General features: G+C 43.6%; 1 protein-coding gene across 13 annotated transcripts in view; it reads right to left on the reverse strand.

Moving 5' to 3' along the window:
- Positions 1-926: 926 nt before the first annotated feature.
- The window catches only part of Srrm1 (serine and arginine repetitive matrix 1), a 32,567-nt gene continuing 12,903 nt past the window's right edge, over positions 927-20,590 (reverse strand). For 3 of the 13 annotated variants that reach the window (XM_028759586.1, XM_028759582.1, XM_028759591.1), the window contains 10 exons: positions 18,646-18,920; positions 13,222-13,302; positions 12,768-12,854; positions 10,652-10,796; positions 10,266-10,307; positions 8,339-8,467; positions 5,773-6,234; positions 4,864-5,059; positions 2,867-3,076; positions 927-1,960 (listed from right to left, as the gene is read on the reverse strand). In XM_028759586.1, coding sequence (XP_028615419.1) covers positions 1,853-1,960; positions 2,867-3,076; positions 4,864-5,059; positions 5,773-6,234; positions 8,339-8,467; positions 10,266-10,307; positions 10,652-10,796; positions 12,768-12,854; positions 13,222-13,302; positions 18,646-18,920 — 1,735 coding nt within the window. In that variant the 3' untranslated portion in view covers positions 927-1,852. The remainder of the gene's footprint in view (positions 1,961-2,866; positions 3,077-4,863; positions 5,060-5,772; positions 6,235-8,338; positions 8,468-10,265; positions 10,308-10,651; positions 10,797-12,767; positions 12,855-13,221; positions 13,303-18,645; positions 18,921-20,590) is intronic. The other 10 variants (XM_028759584.1, XM_028759592.1, XM_028759588.1 and 7 more) reach the window with 7 other exon arrangements.

The raw sequence follows: 20,590 nt of genomic DNA on the forward strand, positions 1-20,590 counted from the left end.
AGTCACCTTTCCAGCCCAGCCCCAGATTCTTTTTTTTTTGATTAAAGTCAATAAAAATGTATTAATTCATTTACAGAAAAAGAAAAATATTAGTAAGAAAGCTGTCCTTTTACGTGCAACTTTGGGATAAATGTTGGAGATTATAAAAAAAAAAAATGTAGGGCTGGAGAAATGGTTCAGTGGTTAAGAGCACTAACTGCTCTTCCAGAGGTCCTGAGTTCAAATCCCAGCACTCACAAGGTGGCTCGTGATCATCTGTAATGAGATCTGATGCCCTCTTCTGGTGTGTCTGAAGACAGCTACTTGTCATATAAATAAAATAAAATCTTTTAAAAAAGAAACATATAGAATCAATTCCTTGAGTTCCTCTTCCTGAAATTACCTGGTCACTCGCTCCCACAATCTTTCACCTATTACCCCTTCCCTTCTCCTCTGAGCTGGTACATGTGCAGGTCTTTCTGGAGTCAAGCCTGACCCCAACTGAAGTCTTAAGTGTCCCCGCCTTTTGGTTAAAAGCCAGAAATAACCAAACACCCTTGAGCTTCCCTGAGATTCACATGTGGGCATTTTGTATTCTAGTTTCATCTAAAGTCAGAAATCACAACCAAATTTACCCACACCTCCAATACTCAGCACAGACCTCCGGTTTCCTTCACAAACCCGGGCTCATGTCCCTCTTCAAGTCCACCTCTGTGTGCCCGGTCCTCCACAGTGGAGCGAGCGCACAGACACCATGCCCTGCCTTAACCAGCGTCTGCTTTTCCTGGTGAACAGGCCTCATCGGCTTTTCATGTTCCAAGAACACACCAACCACACTTTCCCTTGCAGTCTTTGCAGTTAATTGTTAAAGAAGGAAGGGAGAGCCTGTTCCATTACTTTTTATTTTTTCTGCATGCCTCTCCCCCTGTCAGGTGAATAAAAGTGAGTGGCAATGTTCTTAAATTTAGAAATTTATTCTGTTTAATCCACAAGCTTTATATAGCTTTAGTTAAAAAATAAAATAAAATAAAACAAGTGAAACCAAGACACTGTCCAGGCCCTTCCAGCCTGCCAAGTACACAGCTCTTCAGTTGTGGGCACCAATTGGAAGAGTGAGGAAAACCATGAATGGGAGCCACCAAGTTTCAAAAAACAAATGTATGTACTTGAAGGTCCTTCCTGGGTCTAGTCAATTGCCTTTACAAAAGAGGATGAAAAGGGGGGACAAAACAACGCAACTTCAAGGAGAAAACCCAGAGTTCCAAGTCAGCTTAGGAACTATCCCTGGGGCAGCCCGGCAGAACTGCCTACAGTCAGCTCTAGAGCTGGGATCCTGCCATCCTGCCACAGCAGACTCCACAGGCAACAGAGTGAACAAACATTCACTCAAACTCAAACCTCTGTGGTACTTCATCAGTGGTCTCACTTCTGGGTGAGCTTACAAACCTATACAAGGTTGGAAGCATAATTTACATGGGTGCTAAGACTCAAGAGAAAAGGGAGGGGGGGAAGAAAAAAAAAAAAAAGAAAGAAAGAAAACAAAAACAAAAAAACCCCAACCTCTTGGGAGAGGCAAGGGCATTTAAAGGAACCACAAGAATGCCAACAATATTCAAACCCCCTTTTTTAAAAAAGAGATTTTTTTTTTTGGCTTAAAATATTTCACTCTAAATGTCAATGGAAGAATGTCACTAATACACTGTGGACACCTTTGCAATGTAAATCCATGCCCCCCTTTTTAAAACATGGTGAACTTCAACCTAGCAATTATTACAACAAATGTTATAGTCTAAAGCTCGAACACATTTTAGAAATTTTGAAACTGAATTGAGTACAAACCAAATAAAATTTACAACGTAACAAACATGTCCACTTAGGACTGTGGGGACACTTGAGCCTTCCGCATGGATCGCAGGGCCTTCTCCCTCAGGTGCCTCTCTAAGTCATCAAGGTTGTCATCTTCAGCTTCACTCTCAGTCTCCTGAAAAACCAACCCAAACCAGGCAAATATTAAGTCTTGAGACACAATGGGAGATACCAAGTACAGAGCAGAGCCCTGCACATACAAGACCACCCAGAGCTCTTGAGGCAGGATTGCTTTGTAGCCTAAGCTTGCTTAGAATTTGTTATGGTGCCAAGATCCACCCTCAGCTTCTGATCCTTTTGTGTCAACTTCCCAAGACCTGGGCTCACTGGCATGCAGACCAGCACACCCAATTTATTGGAGCCAGGGGATCAAATCCAGAGCCTCGAGCATGTCAATAAGGAAAGCCCTCAGCTGAGCTTGCTATGCATATGAGGACCTGAGCTGGGCTCCCCAGGTGGCAGCAACCTGCAGGCGGCAGTGCTGAGGAGCTGCTCTAGCTGTGGCCCAGCAGCCTGTCTCCCACAGTGAGCACTAGGCCAGGTGGCTTAGGGAGCTGGCCCAACCCTGACAACTTGTAGCCCACCCTAAGGAATCAACTATGCACACTGCCCTGATTTTGTCAAGTGCAATAAAAATATGAGAGAAAGAGAGACAGACACTGATGGCCTCTACACACACACCGATGGGTGAGCACACAGATCCTGTTGTGATCAGTTACTTGGGGATGTCCCCATTTTTGTCCCTTATGTGAAGTTTTCTTATTGCACTTATTGTGTGTATTTGGGGGTGTGGCTAAGCAGTAGCATACATGCTCAATCCAAAGCAAAAGGCACTGTGCTCTGTCCCTTGAAAGTAGTTTTAAAAAGTTGAGACATTCCAGTATTAAGTTTTTTTGAAGGTATTTGTACTCTTCTTGATTACGGCAGTTAACAAGAAACATCAAAATACTACAGAGAAACAGGCAGTTGCTAGAAAAAGCACAGCCACTTCTCAGACAGTAGGCAGAGGTGGTGTGAATACCTTCCTGGGCTCTGGTGCTGCTGCAGGCTCTTCCTGTGCTGATGTGGTGGCGGCAGCAGAAACAGCTGCAGGGGCTGTAGGGGCTGGGGTGGTTACGGCCACAGCCTTCTCCTTCTTGTGTTTTTTGTGCTTCTTGTGCTTCTTATCCTTCTTGTGTTTCTTGTCCTTCTTCTTCTTCTTTTTCTTTCCACCTCCTTCTTGATCAGAATTCTAGAAACCCAGAAACAGTGAAATTGAGTTGATTAAAATCCTATTTTTTGGCTCGAGGAAATCTTAAACAAATGCATGTTTCACAGGAGTGCAAAGACAACTGCCACCAACAAGGGCATTCTCAAGAGAAGAGAGACACACATTAAAGCTAGGGTCTGCCCACAATCAGTTGGAGAGTCTCAATACTGGCTAACTTGACAGTTTCCTTACTAACTCTAAGTCGTTTCCAGCTTCAGGGTGTGAGTGGGTCCGGAGCTAATACAACCTGCCTCCAGCTCTTCAACATGAGCGTTCAATGAGGGTCAATTATAAACCTCTCACAACCTTAGCTAACACAGCAAGATCTCAACTCGCAGTGCCATGAGCACAAACTGAACCACACACACTTTAAGAGTGGGAGTGGAGTGTCTCACTCCTCTACAGAGATGTTCCTCTTACAGGAGTTAGCCCTTTCCATCTACCACGTGCGTCCTGGGGACTGAACTCGGGTTTTCAGGCTTGAAGGCAGGTGCCTGAATTCACTGAGCCATCTTATTAGCTCAGATACTCCATTACAACATGGCAACCTCTTCATAAGCCCTCATCTAAGTAAGACACTCAAACCTATCTCTGCATCTACTGAACACCATGGGTCAGTCAAACTGCCACCAGCACGCTCCAAAGACAAATGACCTACAGCCAAGCAAAGTCATCTACAACAGAAGCCAACTGTGGTACTGCTGACTGGCCAATGCCATTCAATGAGTATGCGCAGCAGGTTTTGCTCCAATAGACTAGAAAAGAGACTCAAATCCCAGTTCAAAGGACAGTTTCTATTGAACATTAATTACTCACTTTCTTTCTTTCTTTTTTTTTTTGGTTTTTCGAGACAGGGTTTCTCTGTGTAGCCCTGGCTGTCCTGGAACTCACTCTGTAGACCAGGCTGGCCTCGAACTCAGAAATCCGCCTGCCTCTGCCTCCCAAGTGCTGGGATTAAAGGCGTGCGCCACCACTGCCCAGCCATTAATCACTTTCGTAGATTTAACTGAACCACGATACACTAGATACTGTCTTTATACTAAATTTATATAAATTATTTTAGCTGAATCTAACTTGTAATTTTATTGTTTTGAGACTGTATAGCCCAGGGTAGCCTTGAACTAAGCCTGCTTCTGCCTCCAGAATGCTTAGGATTAAAGGCATATGCCACAACACTGGTTTTTTTTTTTTTTTTTTTTTAAACTTTTTTTTTTTAAAGATTTATTTATTTATTATATATGAATACACTGTAGCTGTCTTCAGACACCCCACAAGAGGGCACCAGATCTCATTACAGATGGTTGTGAGCCACCATGTGGTTGCTGGGATTTGAACTCAGGACCTCGGGAAGTGCAGGCAGTGCTCTTAACCACTGAGCCATCTCTCCAGCCCAACACTGGTTTTTAAATTTCTACTTTTTTAAAAATTTCATGCCAGGCGGTGGTTGCACATGCCTTTAATCCCAGTGCTTGGGAGGCAGAGGTAGACGGATTTCTGAGTTTGAGGCCAGCCTGGTCTACAGAGTGAGTTCCAGGACAGCCAGGGCTACACAGAGAAACCCTGTCTCGAACTCCCCCCCCAAAAAAAAAAAATTTAAAATTTCACCTACAAACTGGTTTTTATGAGGTATTCACAAGCCCAAGGCTGAGGCTTGTCTTTAACACCTGACCCTGCTTCTGCCCACTGAGACCTGGGATTGTGTTAAGTACCTGCCACCATCCCCAGCTGACTAATTTATAAAAGAGGTTGAAAACCAAGTAGGTACTTACCCTGGCAGGGGACGGGCTTGGTGTTGGGCTTTTAGCCTTTTTGGCTGGTACTGCAGGTGACCAGTTTGTGGAGGGTGACTGAGACTGCACAGGAGAGGGAGGTGCTGGAGGCTTTTTAGCCGTTGGCTCAGGAGATCCAGAGACAGATCTGGAAGAGGAAACCCTTCTTACGGACTGAGGGCTTGGTGATGCAGCCCTAGACAGAGGGAAAAAAGGCACAGCTGAGAACAGACACCCCAAGGAGGACACACACTTTAAGCCTTCTGTCACCCAAGTCTTCTCCAGGGTCACTCACGCCCTATAACTCTGACACTTTCCTGACGACACTACGGGCCATCCAGTAGCACACTAGTGACATCAGCTCCTTAGTTTCCTAAAGCTTGCTCTGTAGCAGTCTCATGCGCTTGTCAGGGGCTGGAGAGATGGCTCGGTTAACTACAACTATCATTTCAAGGGAACTGACACTTGCTTTGGCCTCTGTGACACCGCCCACAAGAAGTATACAGATATACACACAGGCAAAATACCCATTTACATAAAATAATAAAGAGAAAAAAAGGAAGCCCATTTCACCTGAGACTCAGAAACATCTCTCAAATACCTGATGCTAAGAACCAAGTAAAGCCCTCTGTAATTTATGCTACAAGAAGCTAGGTCCAAAGTAAGAAAATGTGAATAGTACCTAAAGTTTGATTATTATTATTGGCTTTTTGAGACAGGGTTTCTCTGTGTAGCCATGGCTGGCCTTGAACTCAGATATCTGCTGCTCTCTCTGCCTCCCTAGTGCTAAGATTAAGTGTGCCACTACCATATTATTGCATATTATTTCTGTTTAACAAGAGAAAAGATTCTACATGTTATACAACTACGTATTCCTAACAACAACAAAAAAGCATCAGGCATTTTTACTTTTTTATCTTTTTGGGCTCCGGAGTCCTGGAGACTCTCCTAATAGGCCTAGTACTTGGAGACGGGGACTGTCTTCCTTGGGGCGACGCTGAAGCTCCTCTTCGAGCAGGGGGAGGGCTTGAGGTCTGAGGAGCTCGAGGCCGTGGTGAGGGCGAATGCCTTTTGTTTGGTTGTGGTGACCGGGCCTCCCGTGTGGAACGGCCTGGGGAAGACCCTTTCCTATGCTTTGAAGACAAAGAGGGAGAGCGTCTCTTGGTGACTGGGGGGCTTCTTTGTTTAGGAGGTGGGGAGTGAGAGACCCGGCGCTTTGGTGGTGGAGATGGTGATGCCCTTCGCTTGGGTGGGGGCGGGGGCGAGGCGGTTCTCCTCTTTGGAGGTGGGGAAGGAGAGTATCTCCTCTGGATGGGAGGAGAGTATCTTCTTGGAGATGGTGAGCGGCGGCGTGGGGGAGGAGACGGGGTCCTAGAAAAAAAACAATGCACCATTAAGATGAAGTGGACAGAACCCCCATCCCAAAATCAAACCCTGTTATTCCTATTAGCTTGTGCACGAACACACATCACGTAAGTCCAAGCTGGACATCTTTGTGCAACCGATCCTCTCTACCCACCTTTATGTAGACTCTGGAATCAAACTTAGGTCACTGTAGTTTTACGGCAAGCACTTTCACCCACTGAACTATCTTGCTAGCCAATCCAGAACCAGGAAAATTAATTAAAAAGAAAGAACTAGTCATAACTGTCCTGTAGCTAGTACTATGACAGGAGACATATTTCAAGGTAACACACATAACACCATGACTGACAGACTGTGCTGTGTTTAATGGAGAAAGTTGCAAATTTCAGAAACAATTTAAATCCATCAATCCAAGACAATTCATATAATTATATAAAACAAAGTAGTGTTTCAGAAGAGAACCTCACACTGTGTTGTAGTAACTGTGATCATCAGCTGTTGCCAGTTGTTAACAACTCAAAAAGTCTGCTTTACAGAGTTCTCTGTGACAGGAGCTAGAGAGACTGCCCCCCCAACCTCTCTTTTTGGTGTTTTTTTTTTTTTTTTGAAACAAGAGTTTCTCTGTGTAGCCCTGGCTGTCCTGGATCTTGCTCTGTAGACAAGACTGGCCTCAACCTCAGAGAGATCGACATGCCTGGAATTAAACATATGTGCTGCCATTGCGTCTATATGGCTCAACTCCCGAGAGCGTCTGCTGACCTGTGGAGGAGCTGGCTCTGGTACTGAGCACCACGTGGTAGCTCACAAAAGGCTCTAACTCACACGTAAGGGAGGTCCAATGCCATTTTCCGGCTTCCATGGTGCACACAGTGCACATCCACATGCAGACAAAACACTCTACACACAAAACAAACTAAGCTTTTATGTGATGTTGTCTCCTTTGAGCTAGCCTCCTAGTTGACTGAGAAAGCTTTCAACAGATTGCCCAGTCTTCACTTTGTCTCAAAGGACCACATTTAGTGTAAGTTCAGTGTCAGGCAAAGACATTTCTAAAACCCCTATCTGGTTTTTCTGTTCAGGGTGACAAAACCTCGTTATGTTCTATAGGAATGACAACATAATACAACATTTAGGGAAATTGTACAATTTGTGTTTGGATTTTCAACAAAAAATTCTGCTCAGATCTGGGTTTACAACAAGCCAATCTTCAGGCTAAGTGGTAAAATAGAACTAGGTAATTATCTAATAACTCTGGCAGGCACAGTGGATCCAATTTTTGATCCCAGTATCTGAGACAGCCTTAAATTTGAGGCCAGACTGCTATATATACTAAGATCTTATTAAACAAGAACTGAAACAAAAGGCTCATTCTACAGTGAGTGCTTGCTATGGATTCACCCACACACATAAAACACATCAGCTGACCTGGAACTCGCGATATAATTTAGGCTACAACTGTGTGCTGATACACATAGCACATGGCTGACATTTTCTGAAGAGTTCTAACCTCTCCCTTCATGGAATATCCTTTTGATTGGAACTGCTAGCACTTGTCAGAATAGGGTCCTACGTAATTGGTAGGAGCATCAAGGCTTTTGTGATGCACACAATGCCAACGGGTCAGTGCAATGGTTAATGTGCACAATGGGATGGTTTGGACATTCCCCCTCACCCTAGATACTCATCTACTTACTTCTCCCATTTGTTTGTTGGGCAGGGTTTAGTGTCTATAACCCAGGCTGACCTCCAACTCAAAATCTCCCTGCCTCAGCCTTTCGAGAGCTTAGATTCTGAGCAAATACACGTGGCTCCCATTTTCTTTTTTCGTTTCCTCCCTCCTTCCCTCCCTCCCTTTCCTTCCTTCCGAGCTTGAACTCCCTCTGTACACCAGAATGGACTTGAATTCAAAGATCTGCCTGCCTCTGCTTCCTGAGTACTGGGATTAGAAGCTGGCATCATCCCTGCCCTATTTTCTGTTTCTACAGATTTCTGTGTCCCATAAAGGAGCTCACATTTATGTGACCTTTTACAACCAGAGATGCAATGTCTCTTATGAAGCAACTTCCATGATAAAGACTCAGAGTTACCACGAGTCAACTGGACACAGTACCTTCGTCGAGGTGGTGGGGTGGGAGACCTGCGCCGCCGAGGAGGAGGTGGGGGAGGAGGAGGAGGGGCTGGAGAAGGAGATCGTCGCCTTCTGGCAGGAGGTGGGGAGGGACTTCTCCTCCTTCTACTACTAAACAAGAAACCAGAGTTATCCTCAAGTCAGTGACACTTACAATTTAAGCCCCCCCAAGGAAGCATATTTCCAGTGGTTAACTAATCCAGAGCAGGAACATTATTTATGTTTTGCTTTTGGTATGAGTAAAAGACAGTTTTGTGATGTTAGTTTCAGACAAAATTACATATTTGGTTATGACATAAACTACTCAACAGAGAAAGAGAAGAAACGCAAAACTGTCACCAGAACACTTATTTTTAGTTGGGCTACACATAATAATCAGTTGGGAAACTTATCTGAGACTATGTGAACCACGTCAGGGCTAAGTTCAGCCAAGCTGTGCTTTGAAAAGGCTTTCCAGTTGACTTTGATTCTTTCAGAAACATTTTAATGTTAACAGACACCAAATGTTTTAAGACCCAAATCTGGAAGCCCTGACTTAGAGCTGCCCCTCCTCTGCAGCACAGAGACTGAGGGCAGAACAGAGGGACTGCACACGCTAGGTGAATGCTCTATCTCAGAGCTGTATCTCCAACCTTTATGGTCTCATCTCTAAGAAATATATCCCCACCACCGAAAAGGGACTGGATGTCACACCTGCCAATACTCTAAACCACAAAGCTGTCTTAAGTACTAGAGCCATGCTGGGGTAATTCTACAATAAACCTGTAACACAATTCACATACCAAGTACTGTACATCAACAAACTAGAAGCAACCTCACAAAGACTTAAATGAAAGTTAAGCCAGTTTGTCACCCTTGACACACAATGAGAAAAAAAGAAGTCAATGTAAATAGTCCTGGCTCCTCGCTCAGCCAGGGCTGACACTGTGAGCCTGGCTCCGTTTCTAAAGAGTAACAGGCCGTGACTCCTCAGAGTTCACTACTACATTTACTTTCCCACCAGACTGGATTTAGGTTTGCTGGTGATGTCAAATTAGTAGGTACTTCATATTAACTCTTTACATAAATAGTATTATACCTAATTTTACCCTCCCTAATATATGTCACTGAGCCAGATGATGATGGCACAAACCTTTAATCCCAGCACCCAGAAGACAGAGGTAGGTGGATCTCTGTGTTTGAAGGCAGCGTGATCTACACAGTAATTTCCAGGACAGCCAGGACCACACATGAAAAACCCTGTCTTGCCGGGCAGTGGTGGTGCACGCCTTTAATCCCAGCACTTGGGAGGCAGAGGCAGGCGGATTTCTGAGTTCGAGGGCTGCCTGGTCTACAAAGTGAGTTCCAGGACAGCCAGGGCTACACAGAGAAACCCTGTCTCGAAAAACCAAAAAACCAAACCAAAAAAAAAAGAAAAAGAAAAAAAAAGAAAAAAGAAAAACCCTGTCTCAAAACCGCAAAGATCCAACAAATGGGGGTAGAGGGAGAAAGCCAGAGATGATAAGCTCAGCAGATAAAGGCACTTGCCACTGAGCAAGTTTGATTCTCAGGACCCACATGTGAACACAGAGAACCAGTTCCTGCAAGTGTCCTCTGACCTCCAAGAGGTGCACTGTGGCATGTGTGCACTCACACATATCCATGACAAATAAAAATACAACGAAAACTTTATAAACATGTTACTCCCCACTGAGTCTAAGGACCTGGAATGAGCAGATTAGAAAAGGATCTAAAGTCACTCCTCACGTAGCTCTGTGTATCATCCATCTGACATGGTAAAAACACAAACACACACCAAAGCAATTTTCTCCACTGACATAATGTGTCTGTAAAATGGGGACAGTCACCACAACAGAAAGCTAAGTAAACTTGGTGTGTAACCCTAGTTTGCAAACAGTGTCTAACCAACCTTTTAGTGACTGGCGACTGCCATCGCTTTCCCATCTGCATCCTGAGAGCAGTGGAGAAAAACAAATGTCAAGATTCCACTCGTGCAAGTTAAATCCTTCTTGTGGGAGTTTTTAAAGCTTCAAAATGTCTGGAATTAATGCTACGATTTAATTCCTCCATTCATGCATAAATAAGGCAGTCACTCAAAACTTGCCTAGTTTTAATGTTAACTACCAACAGCAAGAAAAACCAAACTAACCAGAAGCCCAAACCCAACCATCGCCTCTATGTTTTGACATGAAGAATCTGCCCATTAAGAATCTAAAATAATTTTGGGGCCCAAGCTATAAATTACAGTTTCAACCCGACCACAGATCAGTCAAAACCATTAATGAAGACTGTTACCGAGGGGAAGTCTCTTTTTGGCGCTTTCGAGGTGATGGAGAGGCACTCCGAGAAGGGGAATGTCTCCGCCGCCTGCCTACCTCACCATTCTTCACATGGGATCTCTTGGGCCGCTCATCTTCTGAGGTGGAAGAGGAGCCAGAGTCTGTAATCACAGAGCAAAGAACAACAACAAAATATCACACACACACACACACACACACACACACACACACACTCACTCCCCCCTCCCTCCCTCCCCCGCCACTCTCTCTGGCCCCTGTACCCCTGTACCCCTTACACTGCATGCTCAAGGTCCTGGGTTCTACACTCAGCACTGGGGAAAATGTCACTTAGAGGTTAAGACTCAATGACGTAGCATTTTACCTAGTATGGCATGAAGCCATGGATTCAATTCTCAGTACCATCAGGACAATCTAATCAGTATAATTTTAGTGACAGTCAACAGCTCACACCCAACAGAAAACCAGCAAACATGAGACGAGTAGTATATCTCAAGAGTACTGAGGTCTGCATGGACCTGTTGGGAAAGAAATCCAGGGAGTTGGTGGTGCATGTGCATATCTGATAACAAGGAGGTGGAGGAAGGAGGATCTGAGTTTAACATCAGCCTCAGCAACAAAATAAAACAAAACTCTAGTGAAATTTTCCCAATTAACAAAGCAAGGCTTCAAAAGAGTCTAAGGGCTGACAGTGTAGTTCAGCTTAAAGCATATGGCTGGCATGAGAAGGCCCTGAGTTACTACTATAATAATCACAAGTATAACTGAGGGACAGGGATGTAGCTGTCAGTAGAGAGCTTGCTTTAAGCACACATGAGAGAGACCCTGGGAATCCACCCCCAGTACTGCATAAGCCAGGTACAGCAGTGCAATGCTGGACTCTCAACACTTAAGAGGTGAAGTCAAAAAGACTACAAGTATAAAGTCATTTTTGCGTACACAGCAAGTTCAAGGCAAGACTGGGCTACATGGGACCCTTTCTTAAAACCCCCAAACCAAACCAAATCCACACAAAACCCAAATAAGTAACACAAGAACAGAGAGCCTTGGGCTTAAACATTAGGCTTCTGTACCCTTTCTTTTTCATCTAACAATAAGACCTATAGTGAGTTCTAGGCTAGCCACAACTACATAGTAAGGCCAAACAAAAATAAAAACATCCACATAGCTATTAGTAATAAATGAAGGAGATTCATAATAACTAGTATGATCTTCTAAACCACAGACTCCTACTTATATAGAACAAACCTGCAGAAACGCTTAAGAGTACACTCAAATACTGGGGAATAGATTAGTCTTTCAATTTTATTTTCTGCTTTAGTATTGTACTCTAGGTCAATTACCCTTTGTTTTGTCTGTTTGAGGCAGGGTTTTTCTGTGTAGCCTTGGCTGTCCTGGAACTCGCTCTGTAGACTAGGATGGGCTCAAACTCAAGAGATCCGCCTGCCTTTGTCTCCCAAGTGGTAGGATCAAAGGTGTGTGCTACCATCACTTAGGTCCAATTACCTTATATTTAATAATGTTGGGAATAAAGCTGTACAAAGCCATACACTCCTAGCCAGATTTATGCCTTCCTAACAATACAGCAATTTAAAAGGAAGACTTAAGGGCTTAAAACAAGAAAGAGATACCCAGTGCCCAACTAAGACCTATGGCCCAAACACAACCCAGGAAGGAAGGCAAAGACTCAGACCCTCAGTAGTTAAAGGAGTTGGCTGTTCTTCCAGAAGTCCCAGTTCAATTCCCAGTACCCACACCGTGGCTCATAAGGTCTATAATCCCAGATTCTCACTGGATCTGATGCCCTGTCTTCTGGTCTCCTTGGGGACCAGACATAAACATGGTGAAGACATGCATGCAAGTAAAATATGAAAACGCATAAAATTTTAAAAGGGGAGGAGGGGGAACCTAGGGTTTTATGTAGCTTTTCTCAGATTTTCTGAACTTCCTGCCTCCACCTTCTGAACGATAGTATTACAGGTTTGCTGTTCTGGGGACTCTCACTATGTAGCCCATACTGGCCTCATACTCTACAGGAACTCTCCTGCCTCAGCCTCCCAGTGCTGGGGTTACCACAGGTGTGAGAGTGAAGAGGATTTGCTTGTTATCCATACCAGATGAAGACTGCTGGTTCTGTCGCCTGTACTGCCGCCTCTGCTGCACAGAATCAGCAGCGGCCATTTTGCTGCCTTTGTCTTCTTCTGAAAGATGGATGTGTTTAGAAAGTGTTTCTTTAGTTACACACAGGTAATGTGACATGACAGAACACAACAGGCACACAGCTCAGCTACTACAGGTCAGTCAGGGAGACACAAATTCTGCAAACATCCCAGCTAGATGTCAAAACCCAAAATTATGTCCAAATACAGAAGAAAAAGAATGAGGTTCAGATGAACGAAATAACCAAACAGAGCACACTAAAATGCTGGAGCTGGCAACCTCAGAGTCTGGGTGACGTCACTTTCAGCTCTTCCCTGCTGTGGTGCCAATGAATCTCCAACCCCAGGGAATAATCACATATGGTAGGAAAAATAAAAACCCAATCTCTAGAAAATCATTACAACTTACCAGACTCAGACAACTCCACTTTTCTAGGCTTGGGTGCTGGAGAAGGTGACTCTCTTTTCTCAGTACCTTTATGTTTTGTCACTAAAAATAAAGCAAAGAAGAAGAAAAAAAAAACTCACACAATAAAAAGAACATTGTTTTAACAGTACAAGAATGGGTCAGACTCTTCACATGAAAAATTTTACCTAAAATTTAAACATGGAAAGCTTCAAAAACTAGTTCTACGGGGCTAGGAAGAACCCTGCACCACTCTTTACGGCCCATGCAATAAAAACATCTGGAAGCAGCGGTACATACTTGTACCCAGTACTCCAACAGCATGGTGGGAGGTGAGGATGCGGAACTGACCTGAAAGTTTGTGGGCCACCTAGCGTGGAATACACACCATAACAGCAGAGGGCAGGGAGACCCTGCCTCATCAACAAGGTAGAAGAGAAGAATCAACACTCAAAAACACAAACAATTAAGTTGCCCTCTAGGGACTGGAGGCCTGGTTCAGTGGCCTCTGCTCTTGTAGGAGATGAGTTTGGCTCCCAGCACCACACTGGTGGCTCACAAACACAGGTGACATCTGTCCCATGGCATCTTATGCCTCTGGCCTCCTAGAGCACTTACAATCAACTGCACATGCCTCACCCCCACTTGTACATTAAAAAATTTTTTTTTGCCCTGATGGTATACATGCATACCAGACATGGGAACATGCATGTTTGCACACATGCACAACTCATACACATAAAATAACAGTAATAATTTAAAAAACCTTGGGTAACCAGTTTCAAATCTTGAGCTTTTCCCAAGAGAACCTACCGGAGAAGCTAGGAAGTCTCAGTGAGTGGAGCACTAGGGGGTCGGGATGATGCTCAGCACCAGAGCACTTGTTTGGTAAGACACCTTAGTGTGATCCCAGCCACCAGGCAAAAAAGAAAGACAGTGAGGGTACTCCTCCCTTACAGCCCCTCCCACTGCCAGGAGTCTTACCAATTTACCTTAATGAACCTACACCTGCTCTGCTTTTGAAACTAAAATTCACACAGGAAAGGGTACTTAGTCTAGAAAAGAATATTTGGCTATCTAACCCGCAGGCCAACGGCTCCTTATACCACACAAAATCCTCATCACACCCAGGAGATTTAAACAATTTTTAAAGACTAAGAGTGAATGAGGGGTTCTTTCTAAAGGCTGAGAGAAAGGAAGGGGTTGGGGCTGTACCTCAAAAGTGCTTGTACACCATAAGACGCCCAGACTCTGGATTTAAGCTCCCGGGGGAGGAAAGGAAGACTGTTTTCTAAACTAGAATCACTCTGGTGAGAGAGAATGAACCACCCAACGACCTTGTATTAACTGGAAAATTATGGTACTTCTTTAGAAAACTTCCTGTGACATATATACGTGGGGTTTTGTTTTGAGTCAGGTCTAACTACCTAGTCCTGACTGGCCTCAAGTTTACCGTGATCCTTCTGCCTCAAACTCCAGAGAACCAGGATCACACGCATGAACCACTAAACCCAGATATATACACTACTAAACACTGCTGCTAAAACAAGATGCTATTCACTCTTATATCCCATTTTACAGTTCTTTGGAAGCCTAAAATAAAATTACAACACTACACTGAGAAACACAAGAGACATAGCCGGGCAGTGGTGGTGCACGCCTTTAATCCCAGCACTTGGGAGGCAGAGGCAGGCAGGTTTCTGAGTTCGAGGCCAGCCTGGTCTACAGAGTGAGTTCCAGGACAGCCAGGGCTACACAGAGAAACCCTGTCTCGAAAAAAACAAAACAAAACAAACAAACAAACAAAAAAACCAATGAGAAACACAGAGACAACTGAACAAACTGACAATAGGTGTCCAGACTCTGTGTTTAGGGCACTAATCTCACAGCTATTCTCTCCTAGGAGCGTCCATGGGGCTGTTCAGACGGTTAAAGCATTTGCTACATTTGCAGGACTTGGGTTCAGTTCCTAGCACCCACACAGCAGCCTTCAATTATCTTTAACCCTGCTTCCAGGGGATCTGAGGTCTCCTGAACTGTGAACACCAGGCACACATGTGGTGCTCTCAGAGATATGCAGACAAATCCTCATGAGCATAATAAACTAAATCGAAATCAAGTATATAAAATATAATCATTATTTTTACCATGTATCGACTTCAAAAGCCCATCTAAGAAAGAAACCCTTGAGACGCTTACTTATTTTCTATGACTAATAAATTTTGGTAAACTGTTTGACAAAATAGGGTTATACTTTATTTAATACTATAAACCCTGTCAAAGGCTACCAGGATGTAGCCATGAGAATGGATCTAACACTTCAACCTCATCTTTGCTAAAGTAATCAAAGAGGAAATTAGTGTTGTAACCTTACAGCAAGCCCTTTATCTCTGAGCTACATTGTTGTGGTTAATGATTCCATGTACTAAAGTTATTTGGACAAACTATTGAATTGGACAGAGAATGTTTAACATCTGAAGCTCTAAAATTCATAAAGTAGTGAGCTGGAGTGATGCTCTGAGGTCATGGGCACTCGCTGCTCTTACAGAAGATTTCGTTTGGTTTGCAGCACCTGCACGAATAGCTCAGTCACCTGCAAATCCAGCTCCACAGTGGCTGCTTCTTCTGCCCCGTAGACACCTGCATAGTGTGTACATATACCCCACCATAGAGCATATGTAATTTTTAAAAAATCCCAACATATAGGAGGCTGAAACAGGACTGCCAGTCTAGATTACATAAAAAGACTTTATAGAATGAAAATCAAAACCAAACTCTACTGAATAACTAAATTAACACTCCTTTTATGTATCTTGAGAAAAGATCTGGCCTCAAACTGGCTATGTAATGTCAGAATTAAAGAATAACACCCTCACCTGATGGTAGTGGAGCACACCTTTGTAATCCCAGTATTTGGGAGGTGGAGGCAGACGCAGAGGCAGGTGGATCTCTAAGCCAGTCTAGTCTATAGAGTTCCAGGACAGCCAGGGCTACACAGAGAAATTGTTTCAGGGTTAGGGGTGGGGTGCACCATCACACGGAGCCAACATCACATATTTGTTACACAGTGTGAATAAACACATGGGAGGGTTCACTCTGACTTAATGTCTCATTAAGTCTTTAACACTGTTTATAGCATACGCTTTACCCTTTCACTCTTAAAGCACTACAAGTAACATGTTTCTGTATTTTTCTAAACACTATTTTTTCCTTTTACTTACTGTTATGTTAATAGTATAGTACTTCAAAGAACAAATCGTTCTAGCATGAAGTCAGAACAAGAGATCAACTCTAAAACCAGAATTTTAAAGCATTTCAACAGTCTTATTAATTATTAATCTCAGATTGCCCAACAGATAACTTGTGAAGTCAAGTTACTATATCCACAAATAGGGAACTACATGAGCATCCGCAGAGCACGACTTAGCTATTCTAAAAAAGGACAAGCTGTGACAGGACACTCGACTCAGAACAAGTTCACGCAGCACCCAGACCATGACTGATTCAAAGTTCCTCCAAGACACCCTCAAATGGGACTGTAAACTGCACTCAATGACTGCCTTCCAACCCCCCCAACCCCCCGCTTTTCTTTCCTTACTCCTAGTTCACTGGCCCATTATCAACAACAGATCCTAAGATGGCCAACTAACATCTGCTATAAGAAACACAATCAGGAATTCTATTACATTACAGTAGTGCCACAGTACTAAGTATCCAGAGACCCCACCATGGGCATTTCTGATTGCAGTACCTATTAAAGAAGCCCAAGAACTTTTTCACTCCATCCTTCATCTTCCTCCCTAGTCATCGGAGGCAGCAATTTGGCAATTCTCACTGCCTAACTGGGAGTGAATGCTTGAACTCTTTTACTAACTAACCTTGGCTAAGTCACTTAACCAAAGAACCTGACAATTGGTAAGGTCTTTTCTTTTCTAGCTCTCAAATTTCAACACTAAGGTCACTTCCACATAGTTCAAACCATTTTGAGCTTCAGTGGACATAAAGCAGACTAACCTGCCCACGGTGCAACTGCCTGGCTAAAGAAGCTGGTCCTTGAGCCCACAAGAACACACAACAGACCTCTGTTCCCCACAACAGATGTCTCTTGAATGCAGTTATCTATTACATGTGTACAAAGCATGTGTCAAAGTAGGAGCCTGGCACCCGTGCAGACTCATAAAATGGTAACTAATAAGTTCCAACAATGGCCCTATTCTAACAGTTAACTCCTTTTGTCCAGGTAGTTTAAAATAACTTCTATATAATCGAAGTGAAAAATGTATTTTTCCAAAATAATTGTGTGTTTTTTTTTCTCATCCAGAGAGCTTTCTAGCTCTAAACACAAGAACTATTTCTGTATGTAAAGTTCACAGGGAACAACAAGTAATCTGGAGCAGTGAGTCTTCAGAGTTAAGACAGTGAGGCACCCCGAGAGGCTGAAACGTGCTCACTTTTATATAAAATTCATATAATGTATGCTAAAAAATAGCTGTCTTAAATATCACACATTTGGTTACTGAATGAATTTGATGTCAAAGTTAAATATGATTTGTATGTTACTTTTTATGGCTTGCCATTTTTAGCAGGTTCTTTTCCCACAGATGTCCCTCAGTGTAACAGGTTTAGAACGCACAGCCTTGCTAGGCCTCGTGGTGTTCCCTGGTTATCCAGGTACTTGGTCAGTCAATGGGGTCCCAACACCACTCTCTAAAATCCCAATCCTCTCACCTCACCCCCTCCACTCACCTCTAAAGCCCTAGCACCAAAGGCACCACCGGAATGGATCATATCCTTTTTCTTCATGTGTGCTTAGTGCTAAAGCAAACCCCAGTAAAGCACAGTTTTCACATGGACTAACACTCTACTTAGCTGGCACAATCACAAGCCTCCAATTCCTCAGAAGCCAATCTACTGATCAAAGTAGGGACACCATCTTAAGAGCCTAAATCCATAAATCAATCAATAAATATAACAAATCAACCTTTAAGGGGACACCATGTCGTCCTTCCCTTGGATGCATAATTATGACCAAAAAATAACAACAGAACACAAAGTCTGTAAATAAGATATCAAACAAAAAGTCTTAAGAAGAGGTGTGGGGAGGGAGAGTGGAAAATAGTTAACTGGTCTCAATAAACTGACCCTTTACAGTAAGACGCAAGCTCGCTTCCTTACTCCAACTCCAACAGCCTGGGGCTAGCGATCTGTGCCACCTGCGCAGAGGACACTGAGAACACACACCACCTTTACATATCTTCCCATTTCAGCCAAGGCCAGAACAGAAAGCAGGGAAAGAAAAAGCAAGCCAAGCCAATCCAGTGTCACACCGAAAGTACTGTCCAGCTGCCTCTGAAAGAGGGTAGGGACAACTGGGTTCAACTGGGTTCACCCAGATGGCAAAGGGAACAAATTTCTTTGTGTTTGTACCTTTACCCGAAGTTCTTCCTGGAGACACAGAAACACGACTTTTTCTTGTACGATTTGACTGCTGGGGAGTTGGGGAATGGCGAGTTTTAGGAGGTGGAGTTGCTGGAGATGACGGCCGGTGCCTTCGCCGGGGAGGACTTGCCGAAGGTGATAACCTACGCGTTTTCCGAGGAGGGCTGGATGTCCTCTTGGGAGGCTTCTTTGGCGGTGACCGGGAACGAGATGAAGAGGACGACGAGCTACTTCCAGACAGTGATGCGGAAGAACGCCTCCTCCTGTGGAATAAGCATTCACTTCACTACTCGCATCCCTCCAAAGAGTGACTTCACAGTATGTACAATATGCACAGAAACACAGCTATTTCTTTAATCCAACTTTTGAGTTTATGTAGCTAAGTACATAAATTACTTCAAAAAGATTGGAAACAAAGCCATAGCCTAGGACAGGAAACAGCCATTTCTGAGAGTAAATACATATAACTCCTGATTGTGTTTGAGCTATGAATGCTCTAATCCAGTAACCAAGCAGCCTCTTTCTGAAGAGTAATATTGGGGTTATGGGGTTTGCACAACTTTGGGTTGAGACAGTATTGCTCATTCAGAGTGATGTCAAGCAGCTTTCAAGTTTCACTAAAATATATGTGCAAGATTTGAAATTCATTTAGCTACATAAACTTAGAAGTAGGGGCCTCTCGAATTCTGCAGCAAAATCTGTGGTTAAGTTCTGTTGCAATTACGTGTACCTGCAGAATTCACCTTTGGCAGAAGAATTCCTGAGAACCTGAAAAAAAGAAACCCTACCTTAAGTGTGAGATTAAAAACTGGCTGAAAGGGAATCTTACACAATCTGCAAAATACCGTGACTGCTACATTGCTTAGTGCGCACTACTGAGACATGCTGTTTGCCAAACTCCAATGAAGAAACAGGCCTTTCTCTCCCTAAGGGAGCACCAGCAATACTTCTTCCGGAAGCAGAAGGATCAATCTGCAAAGTGTGATGCCTGGAATTCCACACTGTCTGTCCTGTCCACCAGCTGCAACAGCAACTTTACACACTTAAACACTGATCTCTCAACAACAATCCCAAGGAATAATGGTATTTGCTGTCATTGCTGCTATTAAAGTACGGATCTAAAAGTCCTACCTGCAAAGATAGAACTTGAAGGAGCTTACTGGATGTTTTCCCATTTTCTAGTTAGTGTGGTTGACTGTAAAGAACATTAACTCAACAGCTTTTCCCTGAGCTGTTCTGTCCAAAGCAAGAGTTGTAAAGTAAGCCCAGGAAACACATCAATAAGGCAGAAAAACTCTGTTCCTGTGCACCAGGCCCCTACTTTGGGTAAAGTTAAGTATATCTTATTGTGCTACTAGTAATGGCTCTATCTAGGAAAGGAATTACAGGAACTTTCTTTTTATGTTTCCTCTGTCTGAGTTGTTACAAAAAACTTCATTACAGAGTGTGGCAGAGATGGCTTAGCAGTTAAAGCATTAGTGGCTCTCCAAAGGACATTGGTTCCCAGCACCATCAGGTGGCTTACAACTGTGCATCACTCCAGGTCCAAGGGCTCAAGGCTTCTGCAGACACCAGCACGCACAAGCACACATACACATGCAGACACACACCTTCATAATTCAAAATACATCCTTTAAGAAAAAAGACACTGTAAAGGTACTTGCTCTGCAAGCCTGGTGACTCAAACTCAATCTCCTAGAACCACCCAAAGAAAGAGAACAGGCTAGTAATACCCCACTGACCTCCAGGCAAAGAGTTTGCATGTGTATACACATGCAAAATAAGTTAAGTTCTTAAAACTGATAAAATAAGCTCATTAACTCTGTAGCCAGCTGCCTTTCAAAAGCAGCAGTAAGTTAAAAGTTGGATGGGAGGGAGGCAGCTCAGAAAGGATGGCTCAAGGGTTAAGAGCAGCTTCTCCTTTTGCAGAAGA

The sequence above is a fragment of the Grammomys surdaster genome, unplaced genomic scaffold (genome assembly GCF_004785775.1).
Source record: "Grammomys surdaster isolate TR1022 unplaced genomic scaffold, NIH_TR_1.0 126313, whole genome shotgun sequence".
NCBI classification, from domain to species: Eukaryota; Metazoa; Chordata; class Mammalia; order Rodentia; family Muridae; genus Grammomys; species Grammomys surdaster.